The following is a 22,125-nucleotide window of genomic DNA, read 5'->3' as shown; positions in this document are numbered from 1 at the left end:
AAGAGCCACTGGTCTATAATTACCAGGATAATCCCTTTTACCTTTCTTGACAAAGGCATAACATTTGCCTCCCTCTAGTCTTCTGGTACTTCTCCTGTTGCTAGTGACGATGCAAAATTCTTCACCAAAGGTTCAGCAATCTCTTCCCTCACTTTTCTTACAAACCTGGGGTGTATCTGTCCAGTGCTGGGGACTTATCAATCCCAATGTTTTTCAAAAGTTCCAGCACATTCTCTTTTTTAACGTTGACATGTTCCAGTACATCAGCCTGTTCTAAGCTGTCCTCACATTTGTCCAGGACACTCTCATTTGTGAATACTGAAGCAAGTTAAGGACCTTCCTTACCGTGTTTCCTCTTTTATCCCTGATCACTCCTACCTTCACTCTAGTCACATGTAGAATGTCTTAGGGCTTTCCTTAATCCTACCTGCCAAGACCTTCTCATGCCTCCTTCCAACTCACCTAAGTTCCTTCTTAAACTCCTTCCTGGCTACCTCATAAATTCCAAGATGTCTGTTTGATCCTTACTTCTCAAAACCTAAGTATGCTTCCTTCTTCCTCTTGACTAGATGTTCTCCTTTTCTTGTTAACCATGGTTCCTTCACCTTACCATCCTTCACCCTACCATCCTTTCCCTGCCCCAATGGGACAAACATAAGCAGAATCCCATGCAAGTGCTCCCAAAACAAACTTCACACGTCTGTTGTACATTTCCCTACGCACATCTAATCCCAATTCATAGTCTCAAGTTCCTGCCTAATAGCATCATAATTCACCTTCTCCCAGTTAAATATTTTTCCATACCATCTGTTCCTATCCCTGTCCAAGACTATGCTAAAGTTCACCTAATTTTGTCATGGTTGCCTTTAACTTCCCTGATATTGATCGGCACCTCCTTAGTGCAAAAGATTTAGATGGAGCAAAATTTGCTAGGTGTGTCCTTCCTACTCACCCATGACAACAAACTTTCCAGAATCTGCCTCCTGATCTGCTCCTTAGTGTCTCTGTTGCTATTGGGGAGGGGTTTGATAGAGTTTTCTCAGTAGAATAATTTCTTCCTTCCTGTTTCGGACTTTCACCACACTGACTCAAGCAGATAATCCCACCACAACACCTTCTCTGTGTGCGGCTTTGTTACTATCGCTGATTAGCAATACCACTACCCTACTTCTTTTTACCTCCCTTCCTGTCCCTTTTGAAACATCTAAGTCCCAGAACATCCAGCAGCCAGTCCTGACTTTGTGACAGTTGAGTCTCTGTAATGGTCGCAAAGTCGTAGTTCCATGTACTGGTCTATGCTCTAAGTTCATCACTCATATTCCAGATTGTTCTCACATTAAAGTATACTCATTTCAACCTATCCAACTGAATTGCATTTAAGCTCCGACTATTCTTCCTCACAGTCTCTCTACACATTGCATCTTCCTAAAACAGACAAACACTAAAGAAACAGCAAGGTTGCCCAACGTGCTAAACAGGGCACGGGGAGGGGAGGAACTTTATACCAATGCCCCATTCTTTGACCAATAGAAAAAGTGAAGGGCAATTGGTCAGGACTGCTATAAAAGTACTAAATAAACCATTCTCCCTTAGATCCACAGTTTTTTTAATTAATGTAAATTAAAATGTTTATCGTTGTAAGTGTTCCTAACCTTTTAGCAGAAATGTAGTACAATTTGTATGTGGTATCAGTGGTGAATGTTAAATCTATAAGGACGGCGGTAAAAATAGAGAATACTAGAAATAATTATCAGATCAGTGGCATCTGTGGCAAGAAAAACAGTGTCAATGCTGCAGGTCTGAAACCCTTCATCAAAAAGGCAAGGACATCTTTCTGTAAAGACAAAAAGGTCTGAAGATGCTGGAAATTCAGAGCAGCTCACACAAAATGCTGGAGGAACTCAGCAGACCAGGCAGAATATATGGGGAAGAATAAATATTTGAAGTGTTGGACTAAGACCCTTCATTAGTACTAGAAAGGAAGACGAAAGAAGCCAGGACAAGAAGGTGGGGGGGGGGGGGCGGGGGAAGGGGAAGAGGTACAAGCTGGCAGGTGATAGGTGAGACCAGGTGAGGGGGAAGGTGGGTGGATAGGGGAGGGGAGCGGGTGAAATGAGAAGCTGGGAGGTGATAGGTGGAAGAAGTAAAGGGCTGGAGAGTAGAGTGGACCATGGGACAAAGGGAAGGAGCAGGACTCAGAGGGAGCTGATGAGCAGGTGAGAATAAGAGAAGGGTTAAGAGGGGAGCAAGAATGGGGAAAGGCAAAAGAGAGAAGGGGGAGGGTGGGAGAAATTACCAAAAGTTGAAGAAATTGATGTTCATGCCATCATGATGCTACCCAGATGGAATGTGAGGTGTTGCTCCACCAACCTGAATGTGGCATCATCAAGGCAATAGAGGAGGTCGTGGACCGACATGTTGGAATGGGAATGAGAAGTAGAATTAAAATAGGTGGCCACTAGGTAAGTCTCCCTTTTGTGATGGATGAAGTGAAGGTGCTCGCAGTGTGCACTAGTCTACATTGGGTCTCATAGATGGAGAGGAGACCACATTGGGAGCACCAGATGTGGTGGAAAAACTCGACAGAGTTGCAGGTGAAGTGTTGCCTCACTTGGAAGGTATGCTTGGGGCCCTAAATTGCCCTAAAATTCTGTAAAAAATTTACAATGCTTCTTATCTGGGCATGGATGAATGAATATATTTTTATATACCTGATGAGAATTTTCAGTGAATGCATAGTGTAAATTAAATGATAATCGAAGTGTTGGGATGACTGGTTTCAATTCAGTAAATGCAGGCTAAATTTCAAGTCAAGATTTTGTTTGATGCTAAAGCAAAGACTTGACACTCTTAATTCAAATTCACTTTTCAATCAGATGGAGCCTCAGTTCTCTCGATTTACACATGATTTACAGACAGACATGTAAAATGAGCCTTTTTTTTAAGCTATTTCCTCCAAACGTGAGTTGTGTAAAATAAGAACAATAGTTTACACACCGTATTTCTGATCTATGTTTGAGTCGAGTGAGATTCTGTCCCGGCTGAGGTCAGACAATATATCTTCTCTTGTGATGTTAATGGTTTACAGTTCACAACTGTATTTCTGAACATTTCACCCTGACCAATTCATAAGCAGAATTTGTTTGGGTGCAATTAATAAATGTTATACATTAAAAATCACAATGTTTTAAATTTTTTTTTAGCTTTAGTAAAATTGTATATACATACCGTATTTTCAAAGATCGTCATGGACAATTTATGATTCAGGTAAGAAAAATTAACGTTACTTAATTATAGTTAAAGTTTTTTTTTCCATTTCTGACTGTTACTTGATTACCAATAAGGTTCAGTTGGAAATTTGAGTGAAGCTTCATCCAAACAAATGAGTGGTGGCGTATTTTGGGAGGACAATGGCAGTACACTTTGGAGCATTGATGTACAAAGTGATCTTACATGGAAAAAAACTAAATAATGAAAATTTTTTAAACTCATATTTCTTGAGGTTTTTAATTACAGAGAACTGTGATACAAATTGTTTACAGTTTTGTAATGTGGGCGGTTCTGGGTGCCACACTATGAAAAAGGTGTGAAGCCTTTGGAGAGAATGCAGAAGACGTTCATCAGGATGTTGCCTGGATTGGAATGTATTATCTACAAGGAGACATTGGACAAGCTTGAATTGTTTTCTCTAGAGTGTGGGAGCTAGAGAAGGGCAACTTGATAGAAATATACAGAATTATGAGGAGTGTGGATAGGATGATAGTAAGTCCTTTTCTGAGGATGGAAAAGCCTAATAGAAGGTGTAGTTATAAGGGGAGAAGGGGAAAGTTTAAAGAAGATAAGCAGGTCATTTTTTAAATGGGGATTTGTAGGTACTTGGAAGGCAATGCCAGGGGAGGCTGTAGAAGCAGGTATGATAGCAATGTTTAACAGGCATTTAGACAGATACATGAACAGGCAGGGAATGGAGGAATATGACCATGTGCAAACAGACAAGTTTAGTCAGATTGGCATCTTGGTTAGTGGACACATGGCGAGCCTAAGGGTCTTTAACTGCAATTGGATGGGGTGGATTGCTGTCACATGTACCAAGATGCAGTGTAAAATATTTTTTTGCATGCCACCCATTTCAAACAGAAATACATTGTGGTCCGAGAAAGGGAAAAGCAATAACAGCAGGCAGAATATAGTGCTACAGTTACAGAGAAAGTCAGTGCAGTGCAAGGGTCATGACAAGGGAGATTGTGAGGTTGATAGTCCGTTTTATTGTACAAGTGGCCCATTCAAAAGTGTTATAACAGTGGGATATGACAACTATTCTATGTTCTATGTTTATGAATTCTTTTCATTGTGCCAGCTAGCTCAGTAGATTTCTTTCCCAAGGACATGGGAGGATTGTTTATCCAAACCTAACTCCTTAGAAAGGAAGACTGCCTTTAGAAAACTTCCTAGGACAGTATGAATCAGAACCTAGAAGGAAAAACAGAAATTAATCAAGGATAAACATCACCAGAAAGTTGTAAACTTGAAAAAGCCTGCAGATGCTGAAAATCCAAAGCAGCACACACAACATGCAGGAGGAACCCAGCAGGTCAGAGTGGGGAATAGAGGAAGAGGGAAACAGGGGGATTATTTTACCAGGATGAGAAATCAATATTCATGCTATCAGGTTGGAGGCTATCCAGACAAAAATATAAGGTGTTACTCTAATTTACTGAGGTGGTCACAAAGGAGACTAATGAGAGGAGTACATTTGATACAGTTTGATTTTAGCAAGGTATTTGGTAAAGTTCTGCATGGCAGACAGAATAACAAATAGAAGTCCACAGGATTCAAGAGAAAGTGGCATTTGGATATAAAACTAAATGCAGTGGTTGGCAACAGGGTTAAAAACCACATAGGTGTTCTTATCAAGGTTCCGTAGGGCTTGGTACGGACACATTTGCTTTTTGTGTTAGCTATCCATAACTTGAACCAAAATGCAGGAGCCGAAGAGTCATAGTGTAATGCAGCCCAGAAACATGCCCCTCGGCCTAACCTGACAATGCTGAACAAAAAGCCCATCTGAGCTAGTCCCATTTGCCCACATTTGGCCATATCACTCTAAATCATTCCTATCTAATCACCCGCCAATGTCCTTTAAATGTTGTTATTGTACCTGCCTCAGCCACTTTTTGGCAGCGCATGGCATAAGTGTACTGGCCTGTGCTTGAAGAAGTTGCTCCACAGATCCCTTTTTAATCTTTTCCCTATCACTTTAAACCTATAACCCGTTGTTCTTGATTACCTTTTCCTAGAAAAATACAGTGTGCTTTCACCGTATTTATGCCCCAATGATTTTATACACCACTATAAAGCCACATCTACACTCAAAGGAATAAAGTCCAACCACTGCCTATAACTCAGGCCCTTGAGTCATGGCATAAATGTTGAGTCATGGCATCTCATAAATCTTCTTTGCACTCTTTCCATCTTAATGATATCTTTCCTGTAACAGGATATCCAACACTTGGATTGCATTTGATTGCATTTCTTACTTTAATGGCTAGAAGATCCATTTTGTTGAATTGGAAAGAGATTAACCCTCCTACTGTATTTCATTGGTTTTCACAAACTATGGTGTGTTTAAATTTGGAGAAAATTAGAAGTGCAGTTTATGACCCTTCCATTAAGTTTGAAAAAACTTGGAGGCCATTCATTCAGCATTTTCATTTGATGTAATTTGATCATTTCCAAACTTGTTTTATCTCTCTGTACTGTTATTGGAGAGGAATTTTTAAGTTGTTAGATTTGCCCAAGTCTTTTAGTTTAGTTGATTAATTCTGCTTTTCTTTGGGGATGGAGTTTGTTTTTTTTTTTGTTTTGTTTTTTTTTCTTTTTCATGGTTTTTTTCCAGATTTTTTTTTGCTTTGTATTATCCGTTGTCAGTTCTACATGATTGGGAGCTTTGTTAGTTTACACTATTTGGTTTTGCAATTACTTTTTTAAGTGTAACAATGTATCTCCTACTATTTGTATTATTGCTGTGTTTTGTTTCTATATTTTGAAATTAATAAAAAAGATTGAAAAAAAAGAAAGGATATCCAACACTCTACACAATAGGCCAGGTATGATCACACCAATATCTTGTACTCAATGACCTGACTGGTGAGGTTCATGATGTCACTTTCAGGGAACTATGTACTTGTGCTCCTGGCTGCCTCTGTTCTACAACACCATCCAGAGCCCTACTATTCACTATGAAAGTCCTACCCTGATTTGACTTTTAAAATTGCAGCACATCACACTTATCTGAATTTAGTATCATTTGCTATTCTTTAGCCACTTATCTGGTTGAGAAATACCCCCTGTAACTTTTGATCATCTTCTTTACTGCCTACAACACTATCTGTTTTAGTGCCATCTTGTTAACCACACTTTGTGCATTCTCATTCAAATTGTTTATATAAATGATGACCACAATGGGCCCAGCAAAATTCCCTGTTGCACACCACTACAATCCCATAAGCAACCTTCCAACTTCATCCTCTGATTCCATCATCAAGCCGATTATGTATTCATTTAGTTAAATCTCCCTGGGTACCATACAATCTAACACCCCCCTGCCGAGACCAGCCTTCCATGTGGCATCTTGTCAAAGGCCTTGCTAAAGTCCATATGGATAATGTCCACTGCTATGCCCTCATCAATCTTTTTTGGTTATCACTTCAAAGAACTCTAATCGATATGTGAGATGCAAAGTGATAAAGAAAGTTGCAGATGAGGACACCGTGGTTAGATTGTGCTGAATAACAAGTTGTAGTTTCCTGGTTATCAGTGGATTGGTCTGTTAGGCACAAAAAAATGGCAAATGGATGCATTCCAAAGGAATGCGAGGTTATGCAGTTGGGAAGAGAAAGCCAGACAAGGATATGCATGGTAATTTTTTTTTAAATTTGAGAAAGATCTTGGTGCATGTCTACTGATTCTGGACATGTGGATGTGATGATTAAGGATGCATAGCATTTTAGCCTTTATTGGCTGAGCCATCAAATAAGAGAACAGTGAGTAGTAAGGGCACAGCTTATAAAATGTAGACAATTATGGGCAATGCACTACAGGGATATTGTGATATTATCTCAGGTGGCGTACAGGAGATTTATAAGATGATGCCAGAGTTAGAATTTTTGACATAAGAGGTTGGCAAGGCATATGTTGTATTCTTTGAAACAGTATGAGAGATTTAATCATTGCACATATGAATGGATTGTATGAAGGGATTTGTGAATAGCCCAAAAAGTCCTCTTTTGCCTGGCATGAACATGGTACTTACATCTGTACTATAAGTAAAATATTTGTGATCTTATGACTCCTGAGACCCAGATCAGAACATTTCACCAATTTTACAAATAGCTGTCCTGGCACTTATGCCTTTCCGCTAGGGTTGAAGACGCCGCAAAGTATCCACAACTATAATTTGATTCCTTTGTTCTTGTGATGATATTCTATGGGACCCAGTTTCTGGATCTGTTACTTTTTTATATTTCTATAAAGCAGATTTTGTTTAACCTTCAAAATAATTGGATCAGTCACACTTGAGTTTCAAGAAAACTGTACCGACAAAATGAAAAAATGCTTCAAAATTTTATTAAGCAGTAGATAAAAATATCAAGATTTAGCTGTTCTAAAATGGTTGTTATATCTTAAAATTAAAAATAATTGAAATACTGAAAAGGTTAGGCTACAACTGTAGGAAGAGAAACAGTTAACATTTCAGATCAAAAACTCTTCATCTTTAAATTGATGCCTCAAAAAGATAATATGGCCAAGATAGTGTATACTTTAATTTTGAGCAACCACAGACCTATTAAAGGATTGAGGATAAAAAATTAGATCTCACTGATAAGTGTATATGGTTAGCTGCCCTTTGTGTGCAGGCAAGGTTCTGTGCAAGTGAATTTTAGTCACATGGGTGTAATAGGGCAGTGTGAACTTATCGGGCTGGGCCTGTTGCCATGCTGTATCTCCTAAAGAAGAATGCAAAATCATTCTTCAAGAACAGCCACAAGCTAAGAGGGGCTTAGGCTCAAATTTGTTTTCTGCATCATTAGTGCACCTAATGCAGATCTTTAAAATGAATACACCTGATCAAATTTATCTCTCATCGTACCCTATCCTTCTTTTCCAAGAACAAACCAATATTCTGTACAACATACAAGTATTTTGAGTTTATTTCAGGTTTCCAGGATTCGTGATTTTGATTTTTATCCAGCCCAATTGAATACTAATGTAATATGAAGGCATTACTTCTGTTTTTTTTAATGTAAGCTATTAGTCACGGGTGATCAGATTATTTAATATTTGCATCTACACTCAGTGGCACCTCTTAGGCTATCATCCAGATTGTAGATGGCTTACTTCTACCGCAATTCTGTGTGTTCAGAAGTGGCTAATGAGGCCAGTGTAAAAATTGCAGACACCTTCAGATGGGACAGGTAGTGGTAGTAGGTGAGAAAGTTTATTCATTTCACAACTAATGCAAAACCTGTCTGTATTCCTGATACACAGTCTTGAATTTCTCAATACCTTTCTAAACTTCCTACTCCATTCATGGGGCAGAGAACCCCAGGCATCGCTGAGAATAGTGAAGATCTTTAAGCTGTGAACAACAGTATATTGAATCATTCTCTGTGTCTACCCGATAATATCTTCCCATGACTAAACTCAGAAAAGAGTGTTTGGTTTGGGAGACTGTTGTTAGGTATCTGAACAGGTAAGTTGGTGCAGTTCACATTTTCCTTTAATCCCTAAGTAATGTATTGGTGGAATACAGTATTCATCTCTCTGCAAGAGTACAAAGAAAATATATCGAATTAAGCAGATCAGATGAACTGAAAACCATTTGCAAATTGATGTGTTGCTATGGACTAGCAAGGAAAGAGGTGGATTCCACTGGTGTGCAGAAAGAGAAAATACAAACTGTTCTCTATCAGTAACATTCCTCAACTGAACAATCTTTCATTTGATAAGTTCAAATTAATCTTGAAATTGCAATATATTATGTATAAAGAAAATATTTATAAAAGAGCACATTTTATAAAAGTTGAAAGCAGAAGGTTTTTTTTCACAAAGGTAGCAGGTATTACATGGTGAATTTTATATTTGTGAAAGAGGCATTAAAAGAGTTTGATCATTTGTAAAGGGGACCAAATATATTTCTTGAAATATTTCTTTTGGCTGTGGTTTTCAGTCTGAAAATAACTCTTTGAGGTTGACTATATAGTGAAAATGTATAATTGTACCAAGTTTTTAAATGGATGCATTGTTACTTTCATTGTACAGGCTGGATTTGGAATTAAAGAAAAGTTCTTCAAACACCTGCCAGATTTAATTGATTACTATAAAAAACCTCACAAAGGTCTAGTGACACATTTGTGTTACCCTCTGCAAAGAAATAAAGTTATGACAGAGGATGGAGAATGCTCAAAGAATATCTATGATGGTATGATAAGATTTTACTTTTTTATTTCTTATAATTATAATTTTTATATATAGACTACCAATCTGATGAAAAAATAAATGAATAAAATCAATAACAATTCTTATAACTGACAGTAAATATTACAATACAACATTTAATAAATTTCTGCACACACTGCACAAATATTTCTGCATCTATTTCAGGGATGGGTATATAAAAAAACCTATTAACTTGTTTCATGGTTCAATGTCATGTCAGAAGCAGATTCCAAAATGATTAAATACGTACTCTCTAACAAGTGTTATAAAGATTCTGTCTATTTTCCATGAAAAACACAAAGTTACATTGTTATCTGCTCAGTGACAGCAACAAATTTACAACTGGGTATAAACTGTTCAAAGACAGCAATCATTAAAGGCTGGAGTGGAAAAAAAGTAAAAATTAACATGCAAGACTTGCTATCATTATATACACTCTGTGGCCACTTTACTGAGTATACCTGTTCAGATGCTTGTTAATGCAAGCATCTAATTAGCCAATTATGTGGCAGCAACACAATGCATAAAAGCATGCAGACACGGCCAAGAGGTTCAGTTGTTCAGATCAAACATCAGAATAGGGACGAAATATGATCTAAGTTACTTAGAATGAGATCAGAGGAAATTAGCCAGACTGACAGGAAGGTGACAGTACTTCAAAACCATGTTTACAACAGTGGTATGCAAAAAAACATCCCCTGAAGTGGATGGACTATAGAAGCAAAAAACCATAAACATACATTCGGTAGCCACTTTATTAGGTACAGGTAGTACCTAATAATGTAACCACTGACTGTACAATGTCTAATGGTTAGTTATAAATTCCTTAACTAAATTAAATTAATTTCAGAAAAGTGCAGAGATGGGATTAAAAAGCCTGATAGAGAAATGGAGCAAGATTGCACAACAGTCCACAATCAACATTTAGGAACTTTTCCTGTACTCACTGACAGACTTCTCAAGTACTTATGCTCTTTGCTTTGCCTTGAATTTGTTACTTTTTCGGGAAATATACATTTTGATGAGCTATGAAAGAAATACAATTAATGAGGTTAGAATGTTTTGAATTTGTAGTTCTATTTTCAAAATAACAATTCCACAATCAAAAAGTTCAAACTTGAAAGGGAGGGGTTCATTTATCTTCCTTTTATTTTGCAGAAGTTGAAGATGCAGATTACGTGGAAGTCCTTCCTTAATAAAAATAACAAAAAAGAGGCACCACTGACTTTGTCATTTCAAAATCCCCAAAATCCACTGGCAAGACAAGTTCATTGATGACCTTCCTATGGGCAACACCCCCAAAAGTTAAGCTCTGTTCATGTTCATTCAGCTCCAAATGGGTTGCTTGCATGCTCAACACCGGACTCCTAAAATATGGCTCTATCATGAGAAGGAAAAGAAATGATTTAGGGATAATCTCAAAGCCTCCTTGAAAAATGTTGCATTACCACAAGCTCACTGGAACCACATGCCTCTGACTGCTCAAAATGGAGAGAGGCATTTGGGGTGACCTTATGTCTGATTGTTTGCAACACGTAGAAGGTCAGCCTAACTGCAAACGATGTGATCCACCTCCCATACAACCATTTAAATGCCACATCAAATACTTATTGCTTGAAAAGCAGCAGAGTATGTGGGACCAATGACAGCCTCATCAACCATCACAAGACTCATGGAATTGGAGTGGAAACATGTTGATCTCAATACCATGGCACAGATTAAGGTGGATAAATTAGTGCTATGTAAGGCCCAGAAATTCTTCTGTCATCTGTCACATTTTCACACATTATCTAAAGTACACTTGCTAAAATACATTCCACTGCTGGGGAAACTGAAAGTGATGCTCTTCAAGAATATATTAATCTTCAAACTTGGAATCAGAATCAGGTTTATTATCACTGGCATGTCATGAAATTTGTTGATTTGTGTGTGGGAGCAATACAGTGCAATGCATAAAAGATAGTGTACATTATAATAAGGAATATGTGCAGGTTGGTTGTCCGCCATATCCAACCGTGACAGGAGAACCGAGAGGGAGAGTTTTTACAGCGGAAAAGCAGTTTCACTGGGGCAGTTCCACTCCTTCGACCTCAGAGGTCCAGATCCAATGGTATGAGTAGTTGTCTCAAACTGGGGACAGTAGATGACCATGACTACTTCTGTGCTCTTTGTTCTCCATGAAACATTGCAGAACCATCTTCCTGGCTGCTGGATCTCATCCACCCAGTCTGCTGGAACTGACTTCACATGCTAGGACAGGCAACGTCAGTATCTCACTGGGGTATGAGGCCTGCTGGCTACCCTCACCTGGTTTAGCCTGCCTATCAAAGTGGTGTACCAGGGTGTGGCCGCTGCCACATGCAAGCAGCTACTGGGAGCCACATGGGAGAGCTAAGTGTCTGGTGGGGACCAAGGGTGAGTGAGCTGCCCCAGAATGGACAGAACAAGCCCAAATGCCCCAAGAAATCTGTAACGTAAGTAAGTACTGCAAAAAGAGAGCAAAATAGGGAAGTTGTCTTCATGGACCTTTCAGAAATTTGATGGTGGAGGGTAAGAAGCTGTCCTTAAAATGTTGGGCATCTTCAGGCTCCTGTAGCTCCTCCCCGAAGGTTATAATGAGAAGTGGGCATGTCCTGGATGATGAGGTTCCCAATGACAGACCCACCTCCTTGAGGCAGCACCTTTTGAAGATGTCTACGATGGTGGGAAATCTAGTGCCTGTGACAGAGCTGGCTGAGACGCCATCTTCCTGCAGCCTTTTTCAATCCTGCTCATTGGAATCTTCATGCCAGGCAGTGATGTGAACAGTCAGAATGCTCTCCATGCTACTCATGATGTAGCTAATCTAAACTGGCCTTCCTTTGCTCAGCACTGATTTGTTCCCCGCCTCCTCAAACCTCTCCCCAAACCTTTCCAATCTTTTTCCTATCTACTTATTTTCCTCATCCTCTTATTTCTATCTTACCTCAACCTCCTCCATGAGTTTCTTTCAGCATGCCTTTAAGCCCCTCCCAATTTATCTCTCAATAATATTTTACCCCAGTAAAAAATTCTAACCCTTACAAAACTTGTCCTCAAACTCCCCAGTTTTCTTCCCATCTCCAAATATTCCCTGCCCTGCCTTTGCCTTTATGTGGATGGTGAAGAGAGACAATCTCTTCCCATCCCTCTATTAACATGGGAGGATATTGGAAAAAATGCCTTTTGTGAATATCTAAGAGCGTTTCTACCACATATAAATGTTTTGGTCATTATATCTGGAAGTACATATTGCGGTTTCACACAAAATTCATTCAAGTTCCCTTATCCAGTGACTTCTCAAGGTACATAATATAGAATTTAAAGAGCTTTGGCTCTTAGTTTGGATTGAATAAGAATGATTCACATACAGTAACTCACAACATTCTAGCTTTTCACCTTTTCCAGTAGATAAGTTACATTTGTTGTAAATAAGTTTTAATGTTCTTATCAATCTTCTTTCAAATTTTGTCCGAATTAATAAAAAATGCTTAAAGAAAGCAATCTTATCTCTGCAAACTACTGGTTTCAGGTGTTGATGAGTTTCATATAAATTATTTTGGAGTTCTTGCAGATTATATTAATAAAAATATCTAAAAAAAGCGGCCCTCTTGTTGCCATTTGTTTCTCTACGATGACTTGTCAATTAGAAGTAAAAACTAAATTCATTAAGCTACAATCTTCCATCAGGACTGAACGTGCAGAGGGGAGAAAGCTAGTGTAAAAAGGTGCCAGGGAGGAGTGAATGCTAACATGTCTAGTGACAGTTCAGAAAGGGTTGATGGACAGGTAGAGCCAGCCAGGGGATGGAAAGCTGGAGGTAGTGGGAGATGCTGAGTGATGAGATGGTAAACAGAGCAACACACACGAAATGCTGGAGGAACTCAGCATCTATGGAAAAGAGTGCAGTCAACATTTCAGGCCGAAACCCTACAGCAGGGCAGGAGAAAAAAAGCTAAGGAGTAGACTTAAAGGGCGAGGGAGGGGAGAGAGAAACACCAAGTGATAGGTGAAACCTAGCGGGGAGGGATAAAGTAAAGAGCTGGGAAGTTGATTGTGAAAGAGGCAAAAGGCTATGGAAGAAAGAAAAAAGGGGGTGGGGGAGGAGCACCAGAGAGAGACGATGGGCGGACAAAGAGATACGGTGAGAGACAGAAAAGGGAATGGGAAATAGTGAAGGCGGGGGGGTCATTACCGGGAGTTTGAGAAATCGATGTTCATGCCATCAGGTTGGAGGTACTCAAATGGAATATAAGGCGTGTGGCCTTATCACAACAGTGGAAGAGGCTATGGATGGATATATCAATAAACAGAGACAACGGAAGACTGCAGATTATGGAATTGAGTTGAATTGACTTTACTTCTTACATCCTTACATACATGAGGAGTAAAAATCTAAATGTTACTTCCCCATCTGAATGTGCAATATGCAATCATAGTAATTTATAATAATTAATAAACAGTCAATGTTCTATAATAAATAGAACAGTCAATGTAATATAGAGTACACTCAAATCAGCGTGAGTTCATCAGTCTGATGGCCTGGTGAAAGAAGCTGTCCCGGAGCCTGTTGGTCCTGGCTTGTATGCTGCGATACCCCTTCCCAGATGGTAATGGCTAGAATAGATTATGGTTGGAATGGTTTGGGTCCCCAGTGATCCTACGGGCCCTTTGTACACACCTGTCCTTGTAAATGTCCTGAATCACAACTACAGATGCACTGGGCTGTCCGCACCACCCTCTGCAGAGTCCTGCGATTAAGGGAGGTACAGTTCCTATACCAGGCAATGATGCAGCCAGTCAGGATGCTCTCAATTGTGCCCCTGTAGAAAGTTCTTAAGATTTGGGTGCCCATACCAAACTTCTTCAATCGTCTGAGGTGAAAGAGGCGCTGTTGTGCCTTTTTCACCACACAGCTGGTGTGTACCCACCACGTGAGGTCCTCGGTGATGTGGATGCCAAGGAACTTAAAGCTGTTTATCCTCTCAACCCCAGATCCATTGATGTCAATAGGGGTTAGCCCGTCTCCATTCCTCCTGTTATCCACAACCAGCTCTTTGTTTTTGCGACATTGAGGGAGAGGTTGTTTTCATGACACCACTGTGTCAGAGAGATGACTTCTTCCCTGTAGGCCACCTCGTTATTGTTTGAGGTAAGGCAAATCAATGTAAGTGACATCGGCAAACTTAATTAGCAGATTGGAGCTGTGGGTGGCGACACGGTCATGGGTAAAGGAGGGGACTCAGTACGCAGCCCTGAGGGGCTCCTGTATTGAGAGTCTGAGAGTTGGAGGTGAGGGAGCCCACTCTTACAACCTGCTGGCGATCTGACAGGAAGTCCAGGATCCAGCTGCACTAGGCAGAGTCAAGGCCAAGATTTCTAAGCTTCTTGTTGAGCCTGGATGAAACTATGGTGTTGAATTCTGAACTGCAGTCCAAGAACAGCATTCTCACATAAGCATCCTTCTTCTCCAGATGTGTAAGGATGGTGTGTAGAGCAGTGGCTATTGCATCGTCTGTTGATCGATTGTGTTGGTAGGCGAATTGTACGGGGTCCAATTTGGGTGGTAGCATGCTGCAGGTGTAATCCTTGACCAGCCTCTCAAAGAATTGGCTTATTATTGAGGTGAGTGCAACAGGACACCAGTCGTTCAGGCATGTTACCTTGGTCTTTTTTAGTACAGGGACAATGGTGGATAATTTGAAGCAGGAGGGCACGCTACACTGGGAGAGGGAGAGATTAAAAATGTCAGTAAACGCACCTGCCAGTTGTGCTGCGCACATCCTGAGTACTCGACCCGGGACGCCATCCGGTCCTGCAGCCTTGCGACTGTCCACTCGTTGGAAACATCTGCGTACCTCAGCCTCAGAGATGACCCGGTTGCAGGTTGTAGCGGTGGCTTTTCTCGCAGGCTCAGAGTTAGCGACATTGAACCTAGCGTAAAAGTGATTGAGTTCATCTGGGAGAGAAGCCGCGATGTTGGCTGCACCACTACGTTTTGGCTTTGAAGTCTGCGATGGTACGCAGCCCTCGCCACAGGAACAGAAGGTGGTGAGAGGAATGAGATAGGGAAAGGATTAGATTAGATTAGATTAGGTTAGGTTCAACTTCATTGTCATTGTGCCGAGTACAGATACAAAGCCAATGAAATGCATTTAGCATCTGATCAGAAATGCAGAGAATAGTGTTATTCACAAAATAACTGCGAATAAAAAAAGTGCTACAGCACACAAATATAAAAGTACTTGAGACAGTACAATATGGATGCAATACTGCTTAGCGCTGTGATGAGAGGTTCAGCAGTGTTACAGCCTCAGGGAAGAAGCTCTTCCTGTGCCTGCTGGTGTGGGAGCAGAGACTCCTGTAACACCTACCGGATGGGAGGTCCATGATTAGCATGAGATGCATCCCTGATAATGCTTTTCACCCTGCCCAGGCAGCATTTATGGTAGATGTTCTCAATGGTGGACAATTGGGTGCTGATAATCCGCTGGGCAATTTTCACCACACACTGGAGTGCTTTGCGGTCCGATACGGGACAATTGCCATACCACACTGAGATGCAGTTGGTGAGTATGCTCTCAATGGTACTGCGGTAAAAGTCCGTCAGTATCCTGGGACAGAGGTGAGCTTTCTTCATGCTCCGCAGGAAATAAAGGATGGTGGGCAGATGGGAATAAATAGGAAGGGGATGAGTGTGTGGATGATGGGTAGATGGAACTACGTGAGGGAGGGAAAAGAAACTGAGTAAAGGAGGATGGCGTGGTTGGATTAAAATGTGCGTGAGAGAACCTAGATCGGCCATTTCCAACTTGAGGCCCATGGACCTCTTGGTCACTGGTAGGAGTCCATGGCATACAAAAGATTGGGAAGCCCCGACCTAGATCAATCAGAGTGATGCTATTGGGTTTACAGATCACAAAGTTCTAAACTCAGACGAAGACCTTAAGCCCTATTGGGGATAAATAGCCACCGATACTCTCTCTAAAGGGAGGTTAGACTGTAACTGTCCAATCTTCAAAGACCAATTCACTTCTCTGTTTATTCTCCATGGTGAGCTTAGCTGCCAATACCCACTATTCAACTGGTGTGACCCCTCACCCTAACAAGGTGAAGATCCTTCCAGCTAACAAAGTAGTTTAAAATATGGTTCATTTACGTATTTTCATTGATACACATTTAAATCCAAACAACATTCTTAAAACACATTTCCATCTTAAACATTTCCAAATTTCAAACTATTTCCAAAGCACAAAATATTTCCAAACCACAAAGCACTTGTAAAGCGCAAACGATTTTCAGAACACAGGTACAATTCCGATAAACTAAAAATTTTAGAAGTACTAATGAGTTGCAGACGAATGAGCCATCCATTGCAGAAAATGAAGCTAGAGGAATAGATTCCAGTTCACCCTGTGTTTCTTTCATAGCTTCTTCAAGTTCCTTACCCCATTCCAATCCTAACGAGCGTGAACTACTCTCTACATTTATACCTTTTTTCTACCACTTGGGTAACTTCTCAGCTATATGATATTTCCTCAGATATTCTTTTTACACAAGCATCTTGGAGACACAGTTTGCAACTACATCGCACGCTGTCGGAGAAGTGCTGCCAGGATAATCAGGGACACGACCCACCTAGCCAACACACTTTTTGTCCCTCTTCCCTCCAGGAGAAGGTTCACGAGCTTGAAGACTCGTATGGACAGATTTGGGAACAGCTTCTTTCCAACTGTGATAAGACTGCTGAACGGATCCTGACCCAGATCTGGGCCGTACCCTCCAAATATCCGGACCTGCCTCTCAGTTTTTTTGCACTACCTTACTTTCCCTTTTCTATTTTCTATTTATGATTTATGGTTTAAATTTTTAATATTTACTAATATTAACTATTTTTAATATTTAATATTTGTAATCCAGGGAGTGTGAAGCGCAGAATTAAATATCGCTGTGATGATTGTATGTTCTAGTACTAATTGTTTGGTGACAATAAAGTATAAAGTATCTTTGATGTAAAGCTAACTGCTCTGCATACATAAACCTTCCAACTATGAACATCTGTTTTTGATATGCTGAATGATATTATCCATCTGGTTTGCAAGTTTCCTTGAACTAAGCAACTTAGAGTCAGCTTGCCTGTTTTGATACAAGCTGAAATAAATAACCCATTGTCTTATACTACACTTTTGAGCAATAGTAAACTAGGTGCAGTGAGCTACATCTTACTTCCCACAGACAGAATGCCTGCAAAGCTGCTCTATACACAATACTTTGTTTTAACTTCAAACTGATTACTGCTCATGAATTACATTTTAAGAACTGAAGACGGAATCCCATTTTATGACCAGAAGTTAGACAAAGAAATATTAGTTGGAAGTTTACTTACATCTGCTTGACCTTACAAGCAGTAGCCACAGTGATCAGAAAGCAAGATCAGCAAACATGAGCAAGAGGCTCAAGAAATGAATATCCATCACATCAGAAGAAGAGAGAAAGGGAAAGAATGGATCCAGATTTCCTGAAATTGGAGATTCTAATGTTCATGTTTTTGCGCTGTGGACTCCCCAGGCAGATCCTCTGGTTGTATTTAGTCTGAGTGTTGCAGTGAGGGAGTCTGAGGGCAGTCTGGTCAATGTGAGAATGGGAAAGGGACTTAAAATGGCTTTCAACTAGGAGCTCAAGGTCAATCGTGGTGTTCCACGGGGATCAGTACACTAGGGTTCATAATTTGGACTGCAGGATCATCAACACATTTTCTACGTCTGGATATGATACCTCTAGGTGGGAGAGGGATAGTTAATACTGAGGACGGATGCAATAAATTACAGCATGACATTAATATATTTGCATGTGGACTTCGATACAGATAAATGCAGATTAGTATAGTTTGGTAAGAAACCTGGAAGTGTGAGTCTAGGTAGCATGGATCAAAGGGATGTTTGAATACAAATATACCAATCATTACACATTGTGCTGTTAGTCAGGTAATAATAAAACAAACCACGGAATCGCCAATGCCAACGGCACCTCTGCATCCCCCCCCCCCCCAGTTACTATTAAAGAGGGAGGAGCTGGGGCAGGGAATCAAAACCTGGATATAACATACACTATTCCATTTGGAGTACAGCAGCTAAGAGAGATTGTCAAAGATATCAGGACTTGTGACCCTTGGGAACAGTTTCAAGCAACTAGCCTTCAGAGAATAATACATGGCCTAGATGATGCCGAGGAAAGGGAATTGATTATAATGTGTTTACATCCAAATATACACTTGGATTTACCAGATATACAACAACAAGGCACAAATGAGGAATTAAAGACGGCAATACTGACTGTTATGGGTATTAACAGAGGGGAGCCGGTAGAGGCGCTAGCCAAATGTTACCAGAGGAGAAGTGAACATCCCATTGTGTTTGCGTCCCATTTATAGATGGTGTTCCAAGGAGTCTGTGCAACAGCATTAGATTGAGACCACTTAGGACCAGAGCCCTCAAATAGATGGTTAAGGACATTGCTGTCTCACTCTACTGATGAATCTAAAAAGGCATTAGAAATGTTTGATCCCACTGAACCTACACATAATGGGGCATGGACACGGAGGAAAATGAGTAGAGCATGGGAAAAGGAGACACAAAGGCCAAATAAACCCGTTAATGGGAAAGTGCTGCCTGTTGGAGATAAGGCAACTGCCTGGAGAGATGAGGGTAGGGGACCCACCCCAAATGTCTCCCCACTACACTATCAAGTGACCAGGAAAACCAAAGGAAATGAAACAGTGTCGAGAAAAGGGAGACTTGGAGGTGAAGTATTTAAATGCTGTAACTGTGGTCAAGAGGGACACATCAAGAGAGAATGCCCAAACCTGAGAAGTGGGAGAGTAGAGCAAGGAGGGTTGTCCTTGGAGCGGGCAGGCAGAACTCAGGGGCATTTGCACGGTATAAGCATGACTGCGGAAAAATGGCTGGCAGCACGTGCATACGTCCAGACCCCAAACTACAGAAGCAATATGGGTTTCCAAAAAAAGCTGAGGAAGATACGGGTAAGGTAATACAAAGTTTGGTAAAACGACGGGTACTGAGGCTAGTAACCTCCACAAATAACTCAACTATATGGCCAGTAAGGAAACCAGATGATAGTTGGAGGTTGACAATAGATTATCGAGAGCTGAATAAAGTAACCCCATTAACAGCCCCAGCTGTAGCAACTGACCCAGAAACAATGTCAAACAGAATGAAAGAGCACAATTGTTCATGGTTTTGGACATAAGTAATGGATTTTGGTCTATCCCATGAGAAAGAGAGTGTCAATACAAGTTTGCATTTACCTTTCAGGGACAGTAGTATACATGGACTGCCCTACCACAGGGATTCCATAATTGCCTGTCTATATTTCACCAGCATTTATTGGAGGGTTAAAACTGTTTTCAAAGACTGAATGCTTGGTCCAATATGTAGATGATCTAGTCCTGCAGACTGATACCAAGCAAGAACATTGTCAGCTATTGACAGAAGTGTTGCAATTATTACATGCATTGGCACTAAAGGTAAACCCTAAAAAAGTACAGGTGATAAAACAAGAAATTGGTTATTTGGAAATGACCTTGACACTGGGAAAAAGAGAAATTGATAAACAAGGAGTAGGATCGCTCATAAAACTGTGTATTCCCCAAGACGTGAAAAAGCTGACATCCTTTCTAGGGCTGGTAGGATACTGTAGGGATTACATTGATGAATTTTCCACTAATTTTTTAGATGCACCATAGAAAGCATTCTTCAAGGGTGCATCACAACCTGGTATGGAAGTTGTCCTATCCAAGACCGAAAGAGGCTGCAGAAGATCGTGAACACAGCGCAGCACATCACACAAACCAATCTTCCATCCTTGGACTCATGGTCAGAGCAGTGCTACCAGGATAATCAAGGACACGACCCACCCAGCCAACACATTTTTCGTCCCTCTTCCCTCCGGGAGAAGGTTCAGGAGCTTGAAGACTCATACGGCCAGATTTGGGAACAGCTTCTTTCCAACTGTGATAAGACTGCTGAATGGATCCTGACCCGGATCTGGGATCTGGCCCTCCAAATATCCGGACCTGCCTCTCGGTTTTTTTGCACTACCTTACCTTCCATTTTCTATTTTCTATTTATGATTTATAATTTAGATTTTTAATATTTACTATCGATTTGTAATTCAGGGAGCAGGAAGTGCAGAATCACAATTCGCTGTGATGATTGTACGTTCTAATATCAATTGTTTGGTGACAATAAAGTATAAAGTATAAAGTAAGGCAGCTCCTTTAATGGAGTTACTGAAAAAGAATGTGGCGTGGGAATGGAAATCAGAGGACACTGTGGTAAACCATACATATATGTTGTAACTGGGTTACCTGTCTGGACACGCCCCTCTGTTGACTGCTCCTGTGGATCCTCCCACAGACCCCTGAATAAAGGCGATTGGGCCATGGATCCTCCTCTCAGTCCAGGGCAGATAATCAGCATGGTCGAGGTCACATTTTACTGCTAATAAAAGCCTTTCAGTATTTACTCTACTTCCAGTCTTTTGGAGTAATTGATAGTGCATCAATTTTATTAGCAGTAATTCTAAAGCATGGAACACATCCTGAGACCCGACAAGTTAGACCTCGACCCGCAAACACCTGAAGCTGGAAACACATTCGAACTCTGGCTGGCCTGCTTCAAATCATACCTGGAGGAGATTGAAGTGACCGAGCCCACCGCGAAGCGCAGAGTTCTCCTCTCCAGGGTCAGTCCACGGGTCTACTGGATGATCAGAGACCAGCCGAGCTACAACGGCGCGATGAGCACACTCAGATGACAATACCTGCGGCCGGTAAACACTGTCTATGCGCGACATCGCTTAGTGTCGTGGCTGCAGCGGCCCGGGGAGTCGAGCACTGAGTTCGTCTGGGCCCTACAGACACTCACGCAGACCCGCGACTGCGAAAACTGACGGCTGAACAGCATGCGGAGCTCCTAGTAAGAGACGCCTTCGTCACGGGGACCAGGTCAGTGTATGTGTGCCAGCGGCTGCTGGAACACGCCGATCTTACCTTACGTTCGGCGATTGAGCTGGCCGACACACTGGAGGCCGCTCTGCACAACTCTGATGCTCTCCAGGCACACGATCTTCCGACGGCCTCATGGACGCCGCAGACCCCGTAACCCGCCAGCGAACCGACCACGGCTGCTGCCAGTCACAAGTCCGCAAAGTGCTACTTCAGCGGACTTGAGAAGCACCCCCAGAAACGCTGCCTGGCCAGAGAAGCTACCTGCTCCAGCTGTGGAAAGAAGGGCCACTTCACCAAGGCCTGTAAGTCCAAACCGCGAGCGGGTTCGAGCAGCGCCGCGTGCAAGGCATGGGGGTTGCCATTTTGCCTGCACGCCGTCACCACGTGTGAGACATGGGGGCAGCCATCTTGGTTGGCGCCACCTCGCACCACCTACGACCCACGGGTGCTCACGAGGCACCCCACCGCGCCGGACCAAGACAGCGACTCAACTCTGGCCTCCGTGACCCTCGACCAAAGCGCTCCCCACCAGCTCGCAAGGTCAATGATGGACATCCTGGTGGAGGGGCGCAGGACAAGGT

At 41.4% G+C, this 22,125-nt stretch overlaps 1 protein-coding gene across 1 annotated transcript in view; it reads left to right on the top strand.

Annotated features, from left to right (window-relative positions):
• Positions 1 to 12,597, top strand: part of LOC140198946 (SH2 domain-containing protein 1B-like) — a 32,411-nt gene extending 19,814 nt beyond the window's left edge. Inside the window, exons 3-5 of the mRNA XM_072260245.1 lie at positions 3,204 to 3,267; positions 9,322 to 9,481; positions 10,657 to 12,597. Of these exons, the coding sequence (XP_072116346.1) occupies positions 3,204 to 3,267; positions 9,322 to 9,481; positions 10,657 to 10,694 (262 nt within the window). The 3' untranslated portion in view covers positions 10,695 to 12,597. The remainder of the gene's footprint in view (positions 1 to 3,203; positions 3,268 to 9,321; positions 9,482 to 10,656) is intronic.
• Positions 12,598 to 22,125: the final 9,528 nt, after the last annotated feature.

Source organism: Mobula birostris, chromosome 6, assembly GCF_030028105.1.
Source record: "Mobula birostris isolate sMobBir1 chromosome 6, sMobBir1.hap1, whole genome shotgun sequence".
NCBI classification, from domain to species: Eukaryota; Metazoa; Chordata; class Chondrichthyes; order Myliobatiformes; family Myliobatidae; genus Mobula; species Mobula birostris.
Note: the sequence above shows the minus strand (reverse complement) of the source record. Positions and strands in the feature narration are given on the sequence as shown.